The following is a 17,004-nucleotide window of genomic DNA, read 5'->3' as shown; positions in this document are numbered from 1 at the left end:
TTAGTGCTACTACAACCACAGTGCGCGTATACTCCGGGTACGAGCCGCGAACTCCCTCCCGCGATACGCCCATAGGGCTGTTGGAGAAGGCCCACCGTGAGTACTCGGAAAAATAAAGACAATGCCGTCCACCGGCTCTCAACAGAAATGTAAATAAATTAAATGACAGTGCTGACTCCAGCAATTTAAAAGCAGTACGATTGGCCCTCTTGAAATACCACCGGGGTTGCCGACTGTCCTACATGACTCGCCGGGCGTAATGCCTAACCGCCACAGTGTCCGACAACCGCGACCCCTGCTTCCCCCCAAATGGCAACCCAACACCTGAACCCCTGTTGGGAAGGGTCGTAGCACGGGATGGTGAGAGTCCTAATACCGCATGCTCCTATATGCAGTACGACTGCATAGTGCCACCGTGTCCCATACCACGGGCCACCAATGCATTCGTTTCCAAGCCGACCACGGCATCTAGTCTATCAATGCATTATGCAACATGATGTCCACATTCAACATATAACATCTCATTCAATTTGCATTTGAAAAGTAAACATAGCATAGATGCACATCAATGAGTGGAATGACTAATCTATATAGCACATTCATGATGACATGACTAGATTAGATATGGTTATATGAATGCCAAACAAATGCCTTGAAACAAGGCCACACGTCCTCTCTCCACTTACTTGTAGCGTACAAGGATTCCCGCTCGGTACGGGTGAGATCCGGAGCGAAACGGGTAGGCTTTGGTGAACCTAACAAAATTGAGAGGGGTTAGTACTTCACCATTTTAGAATCAAAATTAATGAAATCCGACGTCAAAATCGTGTTTAGAACGTCGAAAGAAGGTCCCACGTCCGATTTGGGCTCGATCGGACCCAAAAATCACATTCTGGCCACTCAGGTGGGTCACTCAGGTGGGTTGTCTACCCACCGGTCCTACCCGCCGGTTTGGACCGGCGGGTGTGGGTCACTCAGGTGGGTTGTCTACCCACCGGTCCTACCCGCCGGTTTGGCCAGGGACCCCCTGGCCCTCTCAGGTGGGTGTCTCAGGCGGGTAGGGACCCGCCGGTTGCACCCGCCGGTTTTGGCGGAAAAACCCCAGTTTCTTCTCAACTTCTTCCATTCCTTGGGGACCCAAATAGGGCTTTTCTCAACCCATTCTTCACACATTTAAAGTCCTATAGGATGGTTCTAGCTTAGATCTAAGTTAGATTCAAGTGAGGGGAACCATCATACCTTCTTTGCTCAAGAATGACTTCAAACCTTCCAAATCACTTCCAACTCACAATGCTCCTTCTACCTTGTCAATATCTCTTCAAATCCTTCAAGATCAACACATAAATCATCTATTAAACCTTAGATTCATCATTTCAAAGGGTATTTACAAGATCTCAAGAAATCACACTCGAATCGAGGGTTTAAAGCTCGGGTATGGTGAACGTTCATAAAACCCAACTTTTCTTACCTCCAACTGTAGATCTAGAGTTGAAGATTACTCTCCCGGCACCGGAGTGGCAAGATCTAGCTTCGGCGCCACGGAAATCCTTCCTTTCTTCCTCTTCCTTCCTTCTTCCCTTTTCTTTTCTCTCTCCTCTTTACTTTTCTCACCAAACGTACGAGGGTAATAAATGGAAAGAAAAGAAATCATAAAGCTTTATATACTATCCCTACTTAAGTGAATAGTGTTGGATGGGTCACTCAGGTGGGTGGGTGTACCCACCCGACATACCCATCCGAGAGTCAAAACTTGGGATTTTGACGGGGCTCGGACCTCGGCTCAAACCTCACCCCAGGCATACATTGTAGCCAACGTATATATCTTAAAATACAGATATAATACCTGTTTTATCCGTACATAGCCTTATGGTAGGTGCACGTACACGGTTTGGGTACTCCCGTCTCTTCTGGCACTGGCTCGGACTTGTCGGGCCAGCCGGTGTTTAAGGTCACCCGTGCCATCATAGCCCATAGGGAACCCGCTCTAACATCCTCTGGCTCGGTTCCTGCATGGTTAAACTGGTTCAATCGTGAAATCAGACCGGGTTTAAGAAGCGGGATATTACATTAGGCACTCATTGTGGTATCATAGAGGTAAGTATAATAAATACTTGTATTTTTTATGTCTTCTTTTCTTTATATTTATAATTTTTTTTCATAATTATGTATTTATATTATATGTTAATATGTTATGATGATTGATGATTGATGATTGATGATTGAATATTGATGATTGATGATTGATGAAGATGAACTTAGTTTATTCATTTTATTGATTTGTTTTCTTGATGAATATCTTACATTGGTATGAATATGAACCTTTAATATTTATTTAACATATGAGTAATAGGATTCAACTAGGATTTAAGCCAAATAGATTGGTTTTATAAAAAAATTACACAGGAATGCTTTAGTCGATAAGGCGATGCTTTATACCCGCCTTATCGCTAAGGTGCTCCAAAAAACCCTCAAACGCCTCCGTCGCCTTACTGCCTTAAAAACTATGACAAAGATCTATTCCCTTCGACATGTATAATCCGAAGCATGCTAACATCCTTTCCCTTTGACATGTATAATCTTGTTTCCAGATGTTGTGGCTTGTGTGGAGCCAAAATGTATATTGGTTGCATGTATTGAGTTCTATCTGAACATTTAGATCTATTTCAACAAGGTCTATAATGGTACCACAAACGCAACAGCCTAGTGCAATTAAATGGGTATAACCAAATTTCTGCAAAATTAAATATCAAATAATTTGGTAGTAATAGAATACAAAACTTCAGAAAGAGCATCACAGTATAACTCCCATCCACGGATAAAATAAGACTGCAGCTAACAAGGCATGTTTTGTGGGCACTCCCACCAATAGGTAAACTAATTCCTGCACATCTAAAAGACTCAGTGATGGCTGGAAGGCTAGATTTCTCTCCTATGCTGGCATACTACAATTGATCTCCTCAGTTCTCCAAGGATGCTATATCTACTGGTCACGAATTTTTGCTATGCCGCATTGCCAGGTAATCTTATAGCTAAGGTGGAGTCTATCTTTTCAAATTTTTTGTGGTCTGGACCTTCTTTAGAAAAGATAGTACATTATGCTTCTTGGGATGCTATATGCAAGCCAAAGGAGGAAGGGGGCTTAGGAGTGAAGATGGTCAAGTAGATGAATGTGGCAGGAATTGTAAAGCAAATATGGTGGATAGCTTCACACAGAAAGAGTATTTGGGTGGAATGGTTCTACGAAAGGTACCTTAAAAAGGATACCATATGGACTGTTAAGGCAACTATTGATGCTTCTTGGGTGTGGAGGAAAATTTTGAAGTACAGAGATAAAATGGAAGACTATGTACTGCATATTATTGGTAATGGCAACTCCACAAAGCTTTGGCTAGACAATTAGCACCCAAGTGGGATTCTGATTAAAAAGTTTGGAGAAAGAATAAGTTATGATGCTGGTTTACCTCACTTGGCCACAGTTGAAGAAATCTTAAGGAATGGTGAATGGTATCCGACTCCTGTTATTTCCTTACATCTTGTGGAAGCTTGGGGAGGGCTCCCTCCTATTCCTAGACTCCACTATTCTAAGAAGGATCTAGTGATCTGGAAAGAGCACTCTTTAGGGGTTTCCTCTACTAAATCAGCCTGGCAGCTTGTTAGAAAGAAGGAGACAGATATCTTAGGCCAAGATTGTTTGGTTTGATGATAATATTCCAAGACACTCATTTGCAACATGGAGGTGTCTTGTTGATGCCTTACCAACAAAAGATCAACTTATCAAGCGGAAGATTAATGTCAATCCCCAATGCACTTTCTGTTGGGTAGGTATGGAAAGCAAAAACCATTTATTTTTTGAATGCCCTTTCTCACATGCTTTATGGAAGGATGTGGCATCTCTTTACAATCAAAAGGGGAGGAACCCTATTAACACATTCTAGATATTTTTACATGGATCAAACATGAATTTCATGAAGGGGATCCGTTGAGGGTCATTGGGAAGTTAGCTTTCTGTGCCACAGTGCAACACTTACGGAAAGAAAGGAACTTCAGGATTTTTAAATCTAAAAATAGGATAAGACCTCAAATTATGGAAGCAATTGTCTCAGATGTCAAAACTAAGTGCTCTAAGATGAATTTTGTGGCTGAATATAATCCTAGAAATCAAGTTATCATGTCTAATTGGGAAATTCATGTGAGTTGGAAGATTATGATCCCAAAAGCTTGCTCATGGTTTATGCCTCCAAATAATATAGTTGCTTTACATTGTGATGGGTCCCTCTCACAAGTCCGAGCTTCTTATGGAGGCATAATCAGGGACAGGAAGGGGTTCCTGTTATGGCTTATACTGGTCTTGCGAAGAAGACTAATATTTTATGGCTGGAACTTCTTGCTATCCTTAGAGGAATTACTTTATGCATAGATATCAACACGATGGAGATCTCAATTCAGTTAGATTCCAAATTGGCGACAGGTATTTTAAATGGAGAATTTGAGGGGTCATAGGAAACTAGAGCTATCAAAAGCAAGATTTTACACATTTCTAATACCTTGTCCAGAAAGGAGTTCAAGCATGTATGGAGGGAGGTAAATAAACCTGCTAATTACCTAGCATCTATGGCTACATCTCAGGTGGAGACTATTATTCAGCCTCATGATTTTCATGATGAGCTAAAGAATTTAGTGATGGAGGATTCAGTTTTCAAGATTTACTATAGATTGTAATTTGTTTCTTTGTTTCTCCTTGGTTTCTCTTGTAACACAGGGGTTGTCCTGCTTTGTTCCCTAGGGGCTTCTCCTCCTCTCCTTCGGCCTGTCCAAAGATGGAGATAGAGGCTGCCTTTTTCTATACATTTTCTCTTTCTCTTCTTTAATACATACAAATTACAAAAAAAAAAAAAAGACTCAGTGATGATTAACGGCAGATATTAATGAGCCTTCATTTGAAAATATTTGGAACTGACTTTCAATGGAAATGAGCCATAATAAGGATCAGTAAAAGAAAAAGAAGTCATTCACAGGCTGGCTTGGTGTCAAAGCTGCTAAGGCAGATTGCAAAGGCCTGGAAGGCAGAGAGCGGGTAACGGTAATCCATGGTAAATATGTCCTTGCCTATCTTTCCAAACTGCAGTATTACCTTTTCTTGCTCTGCCACTGAAACTTGGTGAGAAGGCTCTACAGCTGCCACAAGCTCGAAGTTCTTAACTGAGGCCACAGTAACACGCCCCCTAAAAATTAGGCACCAGCACTGCAGCTGCTCATGCCATTCAGGCATTACTAGTCTAGGGTCAGACTGATCTGCCAGTTGATGATTCAAGAAGAAGAAGAAGAAGAAGAATATTCTAAAACTAGCACCTCTCTTACAGTGTTAGCTTTTTTGAGTTTAAATGTAATAAACGAATTTTTAGGGGAGAAGACCTAATATAGACAAATGCGAGAGAATCACCCTAAAAGAAATGGGAGCAAAACGAAGATGAAATCATGATTTCATTTGAACTGAAATGAACACAACAAACCTCTAACAGAAAGCGAGCCCGCCTATAGTAACCCAAACCAGCCCACATCTCATTGACCTCCTGCGCACAACCAGGAACATCATGCATTTAAACACAGTAAGAGATAAATTCTAAGTTTGTAGACAGATTTAGAAAATATTAAATTTCAATCAAAAGAAAAAGCTCGAAGCTCTGTTATTCTGCTACATACATCTTGAGAAGCTCGAGCTAGATGATGAACGGTGGGCCATTTCTCCATCCAGCGATTGTAATGGTCTATAACAGCAGCAACCCTTGTCTGCTGAAGCATTACTTCGGAAACCCAGACGGCATATGCTCGAGCCTCTCTTTCTTGTCCATCTTCATCGTCTTCTTGTTCGAGTTGGTTCTTCCTCCATGGCAAGACTCTGTGGTTCTCATAATACCACTGCAGTAGAGATGCCCTAATCTGTAGGGTTTCTTGAGAGGAAAATTCTTCGATGTCCGCTACTCCAATAGCGATCTCAGCCTCAGGGATAGGTTTCAAGGAGGATTCTTTCAGGTTCACACTCCTCTTGTTGTGGATGGTCACGGCGTCCGCCTCTTCCATGTCGGATGGTAGAACCCACGAATTAAAATTCGAGTTGGACGACTTTCCCGCCAAACGTAGCGGTGGAAAGAAATAAAAGGATGGGAGAAGCGATGAGAGTGAGATGGTCATCCCTCTTTCTTCCCCTCTCCGCCCAATGATATAGCCAAATTGACCTCTCGGTGGGGGCAATGACACGTGTCGCCTCTGAAACACGTGTCCTCTGCCGGACGAAGGTTCCAAGAAATCACTCACGCTCAAGCACGTTCAATCACTGAGGCAAGCGCATAAAATCACGCGGGATCACGTCGTCTGCATGAAGGGAATATTCCCCCCTAGAAGCATGGACGTATTCGAGTGGGACTCTAAGAGGGAAGAAGGTGGACCCGAGAAGGATGCGGGGAAGGAAAGGGAAAACCCTAAACCCTATGAGTTATATAAGGGGAGCCGAGAAGAAAGAAGAGGTAAGCTCTGAGACCCTCACCATTACTCCCTTATTGAACTGTGCGGCCGACCCTGACTTGAGCGTCGGAGGACTAATCCCGGACAAAGCTCCGGGCCCTCGTCGTCTGTGTTTGTGTAGGTTCGACTAGCGGGGGTTTTGGCAGCAACACCCAATAACGAAAATAACCTTTTGTTTTGTTCATTTACCCTGATTTCTCCCTACAAGGCCCCCCCCCCAAAAAAAAGGAAAAAAATACTTGGACTCCCTTTGTACTATGGCAGATTGCTTGTGTTACACATGTGCCTTAATTCGGTCAAATTTAAACTTTTGTGATAGGTCCCGCGACGGATGTAAAAGTACCAATGGTTTCTGACTTATGGCAGCCCATTGTCACAAAGGAAAGGATGACCCTACTTGCTCATGCATTTCATGTTTGTCAAACTAGAGGGAATTCAAACCTTCCGACCCTAAACGGTAAGCAACCTAGCACCTCCCCACTTGAGTCCCTACACAAAGTAGAAATTGCCAGGAATACATTGTACACATCCTAGGGCAACCCCCTATTGGATGGCTAAAGGTGGACAAAAGGATATCAAAATACAGCACTGAAATGGCCATCGGAAACAGCCCACTGAATCCAATGACCTCAATCCGGTGGCACTTGTTGTGTTGAAATGGCTTCAATCCCCGTGGGTCCCACTACTCGCATCTTGGCCAGCTCTGACCAACCTCCCACACTATCGATGACTTGTACACATATGAGCCTAAGGAAGTGGGCCCGCATATCCCGATTGGTGACTTAACACACTTAGGTCCCGGATAGATGTCCAACCAAACAAGCCCTAAGGCTTTGCACTATAAAAGGGAGATATTAGTTCATTTCTCACTTCTCACCTGAAAACCAACGTGGGAGAGGGAGAGAAAAGAGGAACAAGGAGAAGAAGGTGGGGGAGCTCCCAGCTACGCGCTTGCTTGCTGGTTGTGGCTAAAGGTAGGTGCTACCTTCCCCAAACCCTCCTTCCCTTCATTTTTTCATCTTTTCCCTTTTAGCAAACTATGAAATTGCCAGGTTAGAGGGGTGAGCCTCTGCCCCAGTGCTTTCCGATTGTCAGGTTTGTGTGCAATGCACTCCCTTGTATGTTTGTCAAGCTCAAACCAAGCCGATCGAGCTCCGACAATATTTTGACCAAATAAGGAGTTAGGGTTTCCATCATTTGTTCGCCGTATCTCCTAAATGGCTTGGTGGAAATGTGATTCGTTCGGCTTAAATGAGATGTGGGAAGACTCCCTATGATCTCTATGGAACAAATCCTAGCGATTGGGACCGAACCGGCACAACCCTAAAAAGGTGGTGCGTTTCTTGGTTTACCACCAGAAACACAAGGATTGAATCTAATTACTCAAACCTTGGATTCGGTGACTTCTTTCTGGTGACCTGTATTGAATTGTCAAAAGTGACTGTTCTGGTGGTTTTTGGAGTAGACCTTGTGGATCCCCCTTAGGTGTTTCTAACACTCGTTGATGCGTGTTTACCCTTGTACCTAGGACAGAGGCAATCACAAAATGGTGAGGCCTAGCGGTGGGGTTTGACATCGGGCTTACAACTTGGGAATTGCACCCGTCCGATCTACAGATGAAGTGAGTGGTGGTTTGACTTTATTTTGAAGTGTTTTAACATTATAAAACTACATGCATGCCATAACAATCATATATAGATAATTTCAACTACTCATATGGTTTTATGACTTGCATAACATTGAGTTATTTATGAATTGTATAACATATGAGATTATTTGAACTATATATATATATATATATGTTGTGAACTGTGTGACGGGATTCGGTGTGGCCAAGGAGATTCCGGTAACGTGATTTCCATATGGATGATTACATGCATTGGGTGCACATTAGAGTTAGATATGGTTGTGGATGCACTTTGTGGTAAATGGTAATTCCGGTATCGTGTACTCCATGGCTATACTTGGATATGGGTTCGCTTTGTGGCCGATGATAATTTCAATATCGTGTATCCCATACTTAACTACTTATTTACTAGATAGACTTGGACATGGACGTGATGTGGCTAATGGTTGTTTTCGGTATTGTATTCCATACTACCTATATCTTTATGCAAGCCATGTAGCTTAATATGGTTAGGTCACATTCCCTATACTACGATCCCTTGCCAACAGGGGGTAAGGTGTTGGATAATCCAACTGTGGTATGTATGATGAGCCCTTTCGGAATGCCACTTCCACAGTACGATGTGATTATTACTAGAGGTGAAAGCTAGTCCGGTGTGGTCAATGGTAATTCCATTGCCATGACTATCAGGAGGGGTTATTAGGGGTTTACTGGGTGACCGACGGTCGCATTCCAAGATCGTCAGGCTCTTAATCACGACTATGATTTGTATCCCTGGATGACCGATGTGCGAGTTTCAGGACCAGAGATTTAACCTAATGTGTGGTAATAGCATGTACCCGACTTAGTTGTATGCTAAGTGGTTTAATGTAAAATGAATTGCATCATTCTTGCATCATGAACTGTGTATATGCTTGCATGAACTCGATCTCTCACTAAGCTAGTTGGAGCTCGCACCACGTGCGTGTTGCTTTTTAGATGATAATATAGGTGTTGTAGTGCCACTGGGCAGTGACACTTCTTCTTCTGTTCCCTAGTATGGAGCTAGTGACTGGTGGACACCATAAGTTGAGGAGCACAAGCCCGACTACACTTGAGATAACTGAGTATATGCAGCGCTGTGAACCGGGTGGTGGCCTGTTGTCATCCTGATACTGTATTTTTGGATGGTATTTCTTTTGGGTTATTATATGTATGTTTTGACAGATGTGACAAGGACAAACTTTTGTTATATAATATATTAACATTAATTATTGTTCCTAACTTGATTACATGATTCCACTATATTATACTCTGATTCCGCTGAAATTGTTTAGTTACTTTGGTATTATGTGATTGTGAGGTTAAGGTACCGCTATCAAAGATCTTGGTAGAGACATAAGACGAGTAATCATCTTATTCACACCACTGGGATCCTGGTGTTGGGAGCGAGGTGTGACCACAATAGTTTGCTATCATTCTCAATACATAATTAGTTATGCTAAAGTCTTATTTATTTTTTCTAAAAATTCAGAATAACCTTTTAAACATAACTCATCCTATGGGCTTGGGAGTTTAGTAAAGAACTGTGGTAACCAAAAAATTTTACCTGGTTGGTCTAGCAGATAAAAATATTTTTGAAATATTTCAGAAAATTCCTCAAATTGACAAATATTACACAATTCTAATTTTGAGATAATATAATTTACATCTTTCTGAAGATTTTTTTCATTAGCTTCTCCAATGAATTCTTCTTTTAAAATTTTTGTAAATTGTTGAAGAATATATTCAAAACTGATAAGATCTGCAAGTAATTTAGCTTTTTGCTACTTACCTGCATCTAATTGTTCCCATCCCTTGAGCATTGCAATATATTGCCTTGAAGCGTTGCTGAAATATAATCTAAGAACCTTTCCTTAGACCATATATTTCTATAATTGGTGATTAGGATAGACAGACTATGCCCAAGCATCAATAGTCCGTTTATGGTCTTTAAATGGAATATTTTTAAGATCTAAGTATGTCCCCTATTGAGCAATGGGCTGCTTATTCAATTCATCACGTCTTTGATGAATTGGTATAGGCTCTTCCACATCCTTAGAATTGGAGGTTGATGAGGTATCATCTCCAACAAGTATTTCTTCTAGATGATTCTCCTGTCTGGACTCATCATCAGAATTGATGTCTATCAGTGAAGTTTTATGTGGTACTATCATCTTCTCCATACTAGTTATCTTATAAGTTATTAGGATAATTTTCTATATTATACCCAAAGAAATTAAGAACTTCTTTATTTTACAAATAAGTGTCTTGGATTTTTCTCATCAAGACATTTCTTTCATCAGATGTTGAATTATGACTTTATACATATTTCTCCAATATTCAAGTAATTCAACAATATTATCAAACTCAACTTTTTTAAACCTTTCTGTCTCAATGGCCAAAACTCTTATGTCTGAAGAGTAAAGGGCTCATCATAATCATTACCATAATAAAGTCTATTTCTATGAGTATTACATGACATATTTTTCAAACCAGAAATTACATCATGTAATTGATATTTTATTTCATTACTAAAATATATTTTTAAGCTATTATTTGAATTATCCATTTTTTCATCCAAAATCTCTATTCGATACTATAGATAATTTTGATTATTATTTTTTTATATTTATCTAATTTTCTAACCCAAATATTTATAAAACCATAAGAGAGTTAATACTACAACTTATATGGGTTAAACTATACTTAGATTCTTTATCTATATGCCATATATAATTAAATTCTTCACTATCCCTACTCATCCATGAACTCATACATTCTATTACATCTGGCTGCTCATCGATCTTTTGACATCTTGATCCTGATGTAACATACCCACACCCTGCCCTCCATATGGCACATGCATGGGGCATTGAAAATACCAATCTGTAGACACCCAATTTTGTCACCCTCCTCTAGCTATGATGACATACGGATCTTGGACGAGACCTTTCGCCTCTGATCAACAGAGATGACAACTGACTAAGATAACTATTCCTAAAAGCATTCCAGACTCACCCAAAATCCTCAGAAAACCTTGCGAGAGAAAAGAAGGGTCCAATTATGACATTCCATATACGAAGAAATCTGGTCAAAGTGACCGCACAGATGCATAGTACTCGGAATTACGATTCCAATGATATATGGTACGTCAAAATCAGACCATCAGATCTTTCGTAATCACTCCTAGAAGTCGCACCTTGAGTGTCCAAACCCCACCCATGTGAGCACCCACGCCTCACCTTGAGTGCCCAAACCCCGCCCATGCGAGCACCCATGCCTTACCCTAAGTGCCCAAACCCTACCCATGTGAGCACCCATGCCTTGCCTTGAGTGCCCAAACCCCACCTATATGAGCCCCCATGCCTTGTCTTGCACCCCTACCCACGCCCCGTGTGCGCCTGGCCAAGCCCCAAGTGTACCCGACCAAGCCCCGCTTGTACACGACTAAGCCTTACTCATACCTGACCAAGCCCCGCTTATGCCCACCAAGCCCAGCTCATACTCAGCTAAGTTCTAGCACCCATGTCAGAGTTCCAGCACCCATGCTGGAGTTCCCACACCCATGATGGAGTTCCAGTGCCCATACCTAAGCCCTAACACCCCTGCTAGAGTTCCAGCACCCTTGCTGGACCTCCAGCACCTCTATTGAACCTCCCGCACCCCTGCAGAAACCTTCGACACTCCCGTCAACAATCGAAATCCCTCTTCCGGTGACCTATTTGGAGAAGGAATTCCCTCTTCACCCGCCTATGTACCCTATACTGCCCTGCTAGCATACCCTACACTGCGGCCTCCCATTGGTCCAAAAAGGAATCGTTTTACCTTATTGGTCCAAAAAAATTATCTTTCACCCCATTAGCGATAAAAAATTACCCTCCACCCCATTGGTCCAACATTTCTTACTTTCACCCCATTGGTTTAGAAAAATTACTTTTTACTACCATTGGTTAAGGAATTTTCTCTTTCCTCCCTATTGGTCCAAAATTTCTATAAATACCCCCTCGCTTTGATTTTAGACACCAACACAACCCACAACAACCTAACTCTCTTAGAAGCAACCCATGGTAGCAGAGCTCTGCCCTCTCTCCTCCCCTCCCCCTTTGAGGTTTGCTAAGTCTTTGGAGAGATCTTCATAAGATCCGAAGTGTTCTTCGGGCCTTCGGAACTCTTCAATCCTTTGCCTTCTTTGAGTGAGATTTTTGTGTAGGAAAAGTTTCCCCTTAGTCTCCCACCCCGCCTTTTGAGGTTCTTCCAGTCTACGGAGAGATCGTCGTAAGATTCCTTCGAATCTTCAAAGTGTTTTTGGGGCCTTCGAAGTTCTTCAACCATTTAGGTTTCAGCCCATTCCCAGCAGAAGCTCTGTCTGAGTGCCATCTCAACCTAGCCCTTCCATAGCCTATCCCTAGGGAAGCTCTGTCCGAGTGCCATCTCAGCCTAGCCCTCCCATAGCCTATCCCTAGTGAAAGCTTTGCAGGAGTGCCACCTCATCCTAGCCCTTCCATAGCCTATCCCTAGGGAAGCTCTGTCCGAGTGCCATCTCAGCCTAGCCCTCCCATAGCCTATCCCAAATCTGAAAGTAACCATTCCTAGCCGAAACTTTGTCCAAATATTATCACAATCAGCATCTCTCGAGAAAGGAAGTTGGAGGTCAAGACCATCTTCCCTTGAGCCGGGAGAATCCGCAGGAAAGTTTGTACTAGCATCAACCAGGGGGTCCCACCCTCTTGACTCGAAACAGGGATCAAGCTTAGGTATAATTTCTCAACAGAATTAGCACAATGTAGAATTTATATTGACCTTGTTTTAGTGTACATAGTTATTTAAATTCAGTCAATGTATATATGAGTGATAACTTAGCCATGCATACGGAATAAGAATAATTGTGGCAAATGTTCGTTCTTAAGCATCTAGAAGGAAGACCGGTTGAATTGGGTAGATTGGATGCCTAACACCTTCCCAATTCTACAACCTGATACTTACCTTAAATCTCTAGACAATACCAACTTTCGAGCCCTTTTTTCAGGAATTTGGCCCACCCCTAGGTCCTAGGCCCATAATCCTAGGTGGTGACTCCAAACCCTTTTGCATGATCCCGATTCCCGTATTGGACCATCATCAAATCCCCATCTCGAATGATGAACTTTACACTCTTACGAAATAGGCCTCCACGTACCTTCGAGTGGCGATAAGACGGTTCGGGCCAGAGTGTAAGCACACACGACACACCCCTCCCTCATGAAAGAGAAAGAGAGGAGAGAGGATGAAATCAATGCAAGCCTTTTTCCTCCCCACAAAGGAGGAACGCAATGCATCTTCTGGCCGCTACCCTCACAGTGGCAACTCTACTAGGGATAGATGTCAAGCTTTCGACACTAGATGTTACCATTAAATGCAGGAATATTTTCCACCACATTTGTTTGAAAACATGTTTGGCTAATCCCATGTTTGTATTTGTACTCGCTAACCGCATCATGCATCATGCTCAAAGTGAAATCATTTGGAGAGGGACTCCTTGTCATGCCCGCACCCTCAGGGAGGTCAGTGCATGTCATGGAGAGTACCCTGAGGGCAAATGGTACCCGCTTCCTGTATAAGGGTGTGGAGTATTGTTAAATAGTGAGGATGTTCGTAATTGTGCCAGCACCCTCGGGGAGGTCCATGCACTTTATGACATTTTGAGATCAAATAATGATATTCTCGTATTACATTTTTGCACACAACCATTCATGGTTCCACCACCCCATGGCCAGTTGCTTAACCTTTGTGTAGTCACAGGTAATGGGCAAGGAAGTCACCCCCTTAATCTTGTACCTCTGGGTATATCAAAAGGATCACGTACCTTACGTATATAGATCCTGTCAAGGAAGCCTTATCGATCCTATTGCATCCACTGCATGCTCGCTCATGTAAGAAATAGACGGAGAATGCTAGGAACGCCACAAGCTGATCTGTAGAATTTGTTTGTGGTCTTGAAAATGAATTTTCCTATGATATATTATAGTCGTAAAGAAATGCTCTCCTAAGTGGGTTTCGGATAAAAGGTGTCCTTTCTCCTTAGAAATGAAATATGGATGATTTGGTATACGAGATCTGGGCTTATTTCTGTCAAAGCCCCGCAAAATGTCAAATTATCCAAATGACCCGAGGAAACTAGGAGAAAGGACACCTAGTGGGGTAAGATTAAGCAAAGCATGACTTTTCAATGAAGAATGTCTTAATAGGAGTATTCTCGTGAAACCCTTTGTATGAATCTCCTACTTATGACATTGAGTAGACTAGGGGCATGGACCCCTACCCACTCCCTATCATCAAGCAGACTAACTGTGGATGGATCATTGGTTGATGATTGAGTAGATGAATGAATAAGGGGTTGAAAATACAAGAATCCTAAAATAAGCCACTTTCGGTTTAGGCACAATTCCACACCTCAAGTATTCTCTGCGGTCTGTTTGGGCACGTCAGGGTAGTCGGTTGACTCGCTTAAATTTAGTGTCACCTCCATCGTCTCTCTGAGATTGTCTACATCCAAGTGATTATAACCCAGTTCACATGGATCCCCACGACCTTGAATCACCTGAGCAAGCCTGGGTCCACCCCGTAGAGACCTTGCAGACAGAAATGGCCGAGGTCAAAAGAGGAATAGTTTAGATATTGCATGCACTCCAAAACCCTGACAGGGCTGAACCAGCACAAGCTACAGTAGAGTTGGATTAGAACGGACCTACGGGTCATCATGGAAATTCTTCCTGAGTTGACTCAGGAGAAACAGAGCAAGTCGGCCAACCGGTCAGAGAGGAGCTTCACCTACCCGTCTAAATGGTCAACGAGGGTCCTATTCTAGGGTCCCTCCTCCCAGGGTAGTGATTAAAGATGAGGAAGAAGAGTTTGCCGCACATGTTCAAATGAAGCCTCCAGAGATGGAGAAAGAAATGAAACTCAGAGAGCAATTAGAGAAGTTTGAGAATATTATTCGAGGGAGAAAAGGCTCGAAAAGCAAAATAGTGGATTCTGATGAAATGAGTTTCTTTTTCGGCGCAAGGATTCCTGAGAAGTTTAAATGGCAACTGACAGATTTGATGGTTGGGTGCACGCGTGGCTTGGATGAGTGGGGCTTGGTTGGGTCCACGCGGGGCTTGGCCGAGTACACACGAGGCTCTCATGGGCAGGGTTTGGGCACTCAAGGGGCAATTTTTGGGAGTGATTGTGGAAGATCCGATGGTCCAATTTTGAGGTTCCATATATCGTTGGAATCGTGATTCTGAGTACTATGCGTTTGTTCTATCACTTTGACCGGATTCCTTCATAAATGAAATGTCATAATTGGACCCTTCTTTTCTCTTGCACAGGTTTTTTGGGAATTTTGGGTGAGTATGGAATGCTTCTGGGAATAGTTACCTCAGTCAGTTACCATCTCTATCGATTGGAGGCGAAAGGTTGTGTCCAAGATCTGTATGTCATCATAGCTAGGGGAGGGTGACAAAATTGGTTGTCTCCAAAATGCCCCTCTTTGGCCGAGGCCTGTGCCAACATCGAAGGGCAAATAAAAGAACTGGCACATTTTGTCACCTGGAGCATGTAATGCCGTCATTTCTTACCTTCTTTGAAGTTTAGGACTTACTTGGGCTGTCGATTGTAGGAAATAAATTTGTTGCTCTTCCAATATTGCAAAAGATGTTAGTATTTTGATCTTTGACTTTTCCTAGGCTGGGCTTCCATGTGCCATCTTAGGAAATTTGGTCTCTAGGCTAGGTCTTTCGAATCAATCTGGACTATCTAGGACCATTGGTTACAAGAAAGAAATTCGTTGCTCTTCCAATATTACAATAGACAAAAATATTTGATCCTTGGATTTTCCTTAGCTGGGCTTTCCATATGCTAGTTTAGGGAGTTTGGTCTCCAGGCTAGGTCTTTCAAACCAATCTGGACTATCTGAGACCAATGGTTACAAGAGAGAAATTCCATACTCTTCAAATATTGTAACATTTGATCTTTGACTTTTCCTAGGCTGGGCTTCCATGTGCCATCTTAGGAAATTTGGTCTCTAGGCTAGGTCTTTCGAATCAATCTGGACTATCTAGGACCATTGGTTACAAGAAAGAAATTCGTTGCTCTTCCAATATTACAATAGACAAAAATATTTGATCCTTGGATTTTCCTTAGCTGGGCTTTCCATATGCTAGTTTAGGGAGTTTGGTCTCCAGGCTAGGTCTTTCAAACCAATCTGGACTATCTGAGACCAATGGTTACAAGAGAGAAATTCCCTACTCTTCAAATATTGTAACATGCAAAAACATTCGATTCTTGGATTTTCCTTAGCTGGGCTTTCCATATGCCAGTTTAGGGAGTTTGGTCTCCAGGCTGGGTCTTTCGAACCAATCTGGAATGAGATTGGGTCACTCGGAGCCGATTCAAAGAAATTGAGCCTCTTGGGGCCGATTTAATGGGATTGGGCCACCTAGGGCCGGGTTAATGAGATTGGGCCACCTGGGGCCGGGTCAAAGAGATTGGGCCCTTTGGGGCCGGGTCAATGAGATTGGGTCCTCTGGGGGTGGGTCAATGAGATTGGGACCTTGGATTTAAGCCATTGATTCTTAGAAATTTAGCTCTTGATCTTGAACTTTGATTCTTGATTTGAACTTTGATTCTTGACTTTTGATTTGGAATCTTGATTCTTTGAATTTTGGTCTTTGATTTGGAATCTTTGAATTTTGACTTTTGATTTGGAATCTTTGAACTTTGAATTTTGGCTTTTGATTTCACCTTCTACCAATTTTACCTTCCACTTTCATGTGTTTTTATCTACCAAGTAGATTCCAATTTCCCATTTGCATGTG

The 17,004-nt window shown here is 42.3% G+C and overlaps 1 protein-coding gene across 1 annotated transcript; it reads right to left on the bottom strand.

Annotated features, from left to right (window-relative positions):
- Nucleotides 1–2,728: 2,728 nt before the first annotated feature.
- Nucleotides 2,729–6,179, bottom strand: LOC122092093 (adenine DNA glycosylase-like). Its single transcript, XM_042662404.1, has 3 exons — nucleotides 5,701–6,179; nucleotides 5,511–5,570; nucleotides 2,729–5,248 (listed from the first exon to the last, which is right to left on the bottom strand). Exons 1-3 carry the CDS (start codon nucleotides 6,076–6,078, stop codon nucleotides 5,006–5,008), a joined length of 681 nt encoding a protein of 226 aa, XP_042518338.1. The 5' UTR covers nucleotides 6,079–6,179; the 3' UTR covers nucleotides 2,729–5,005.
- Nucleotides 6,180–17,004: the final 10,825 nt, after the last annotated feature.

The sequence above is a fragment of the Macadamia integrifolia genome, chromosome 10 (genome assembly GCF_013358625.1).
Source record: "Macadamia integrifolia cultivar HAES 741 chromosome 10, SCU_Mint_v3, whole genome shotgun sequence".
NCBI classification, from domain to species: domain Eukaryota; kingdom Viridiplantae; phylum Streptophyta; class Magnoliopsida; order Proteales; family Proteaceae; genus Macadamia; species Macadamia integrifolia.
This window is presented reverse-complemented; position numbering and strand designations above follow the sequence as displayed.

Bases quoted from the DNA above. Each gene is read 5' to 3' on its own strand.
- LOC122092093 (XM_042662404.1), bottom strand. From the start codon at position 6,078: ATGGAAGAGGCGGACGCCGTGACCATCCACAACAAGAGGAGTGTGAAC. The intron at 5,571-5,700 runs GTATGTAGCAGA...GGTTGTGCGCAG, and splicing joins TAGCTCGAGCTTCTCAAGAT to GAGGTCAATGAGATGTGGGC. The intron at 5,249-5,510 runs GTTTGTTGTGTT...TGGCATGAGCAG, and splicing joins GGGCTCGCTTTCTGTTAGAG to CTGCAGTGCTGGTGCCTAAT.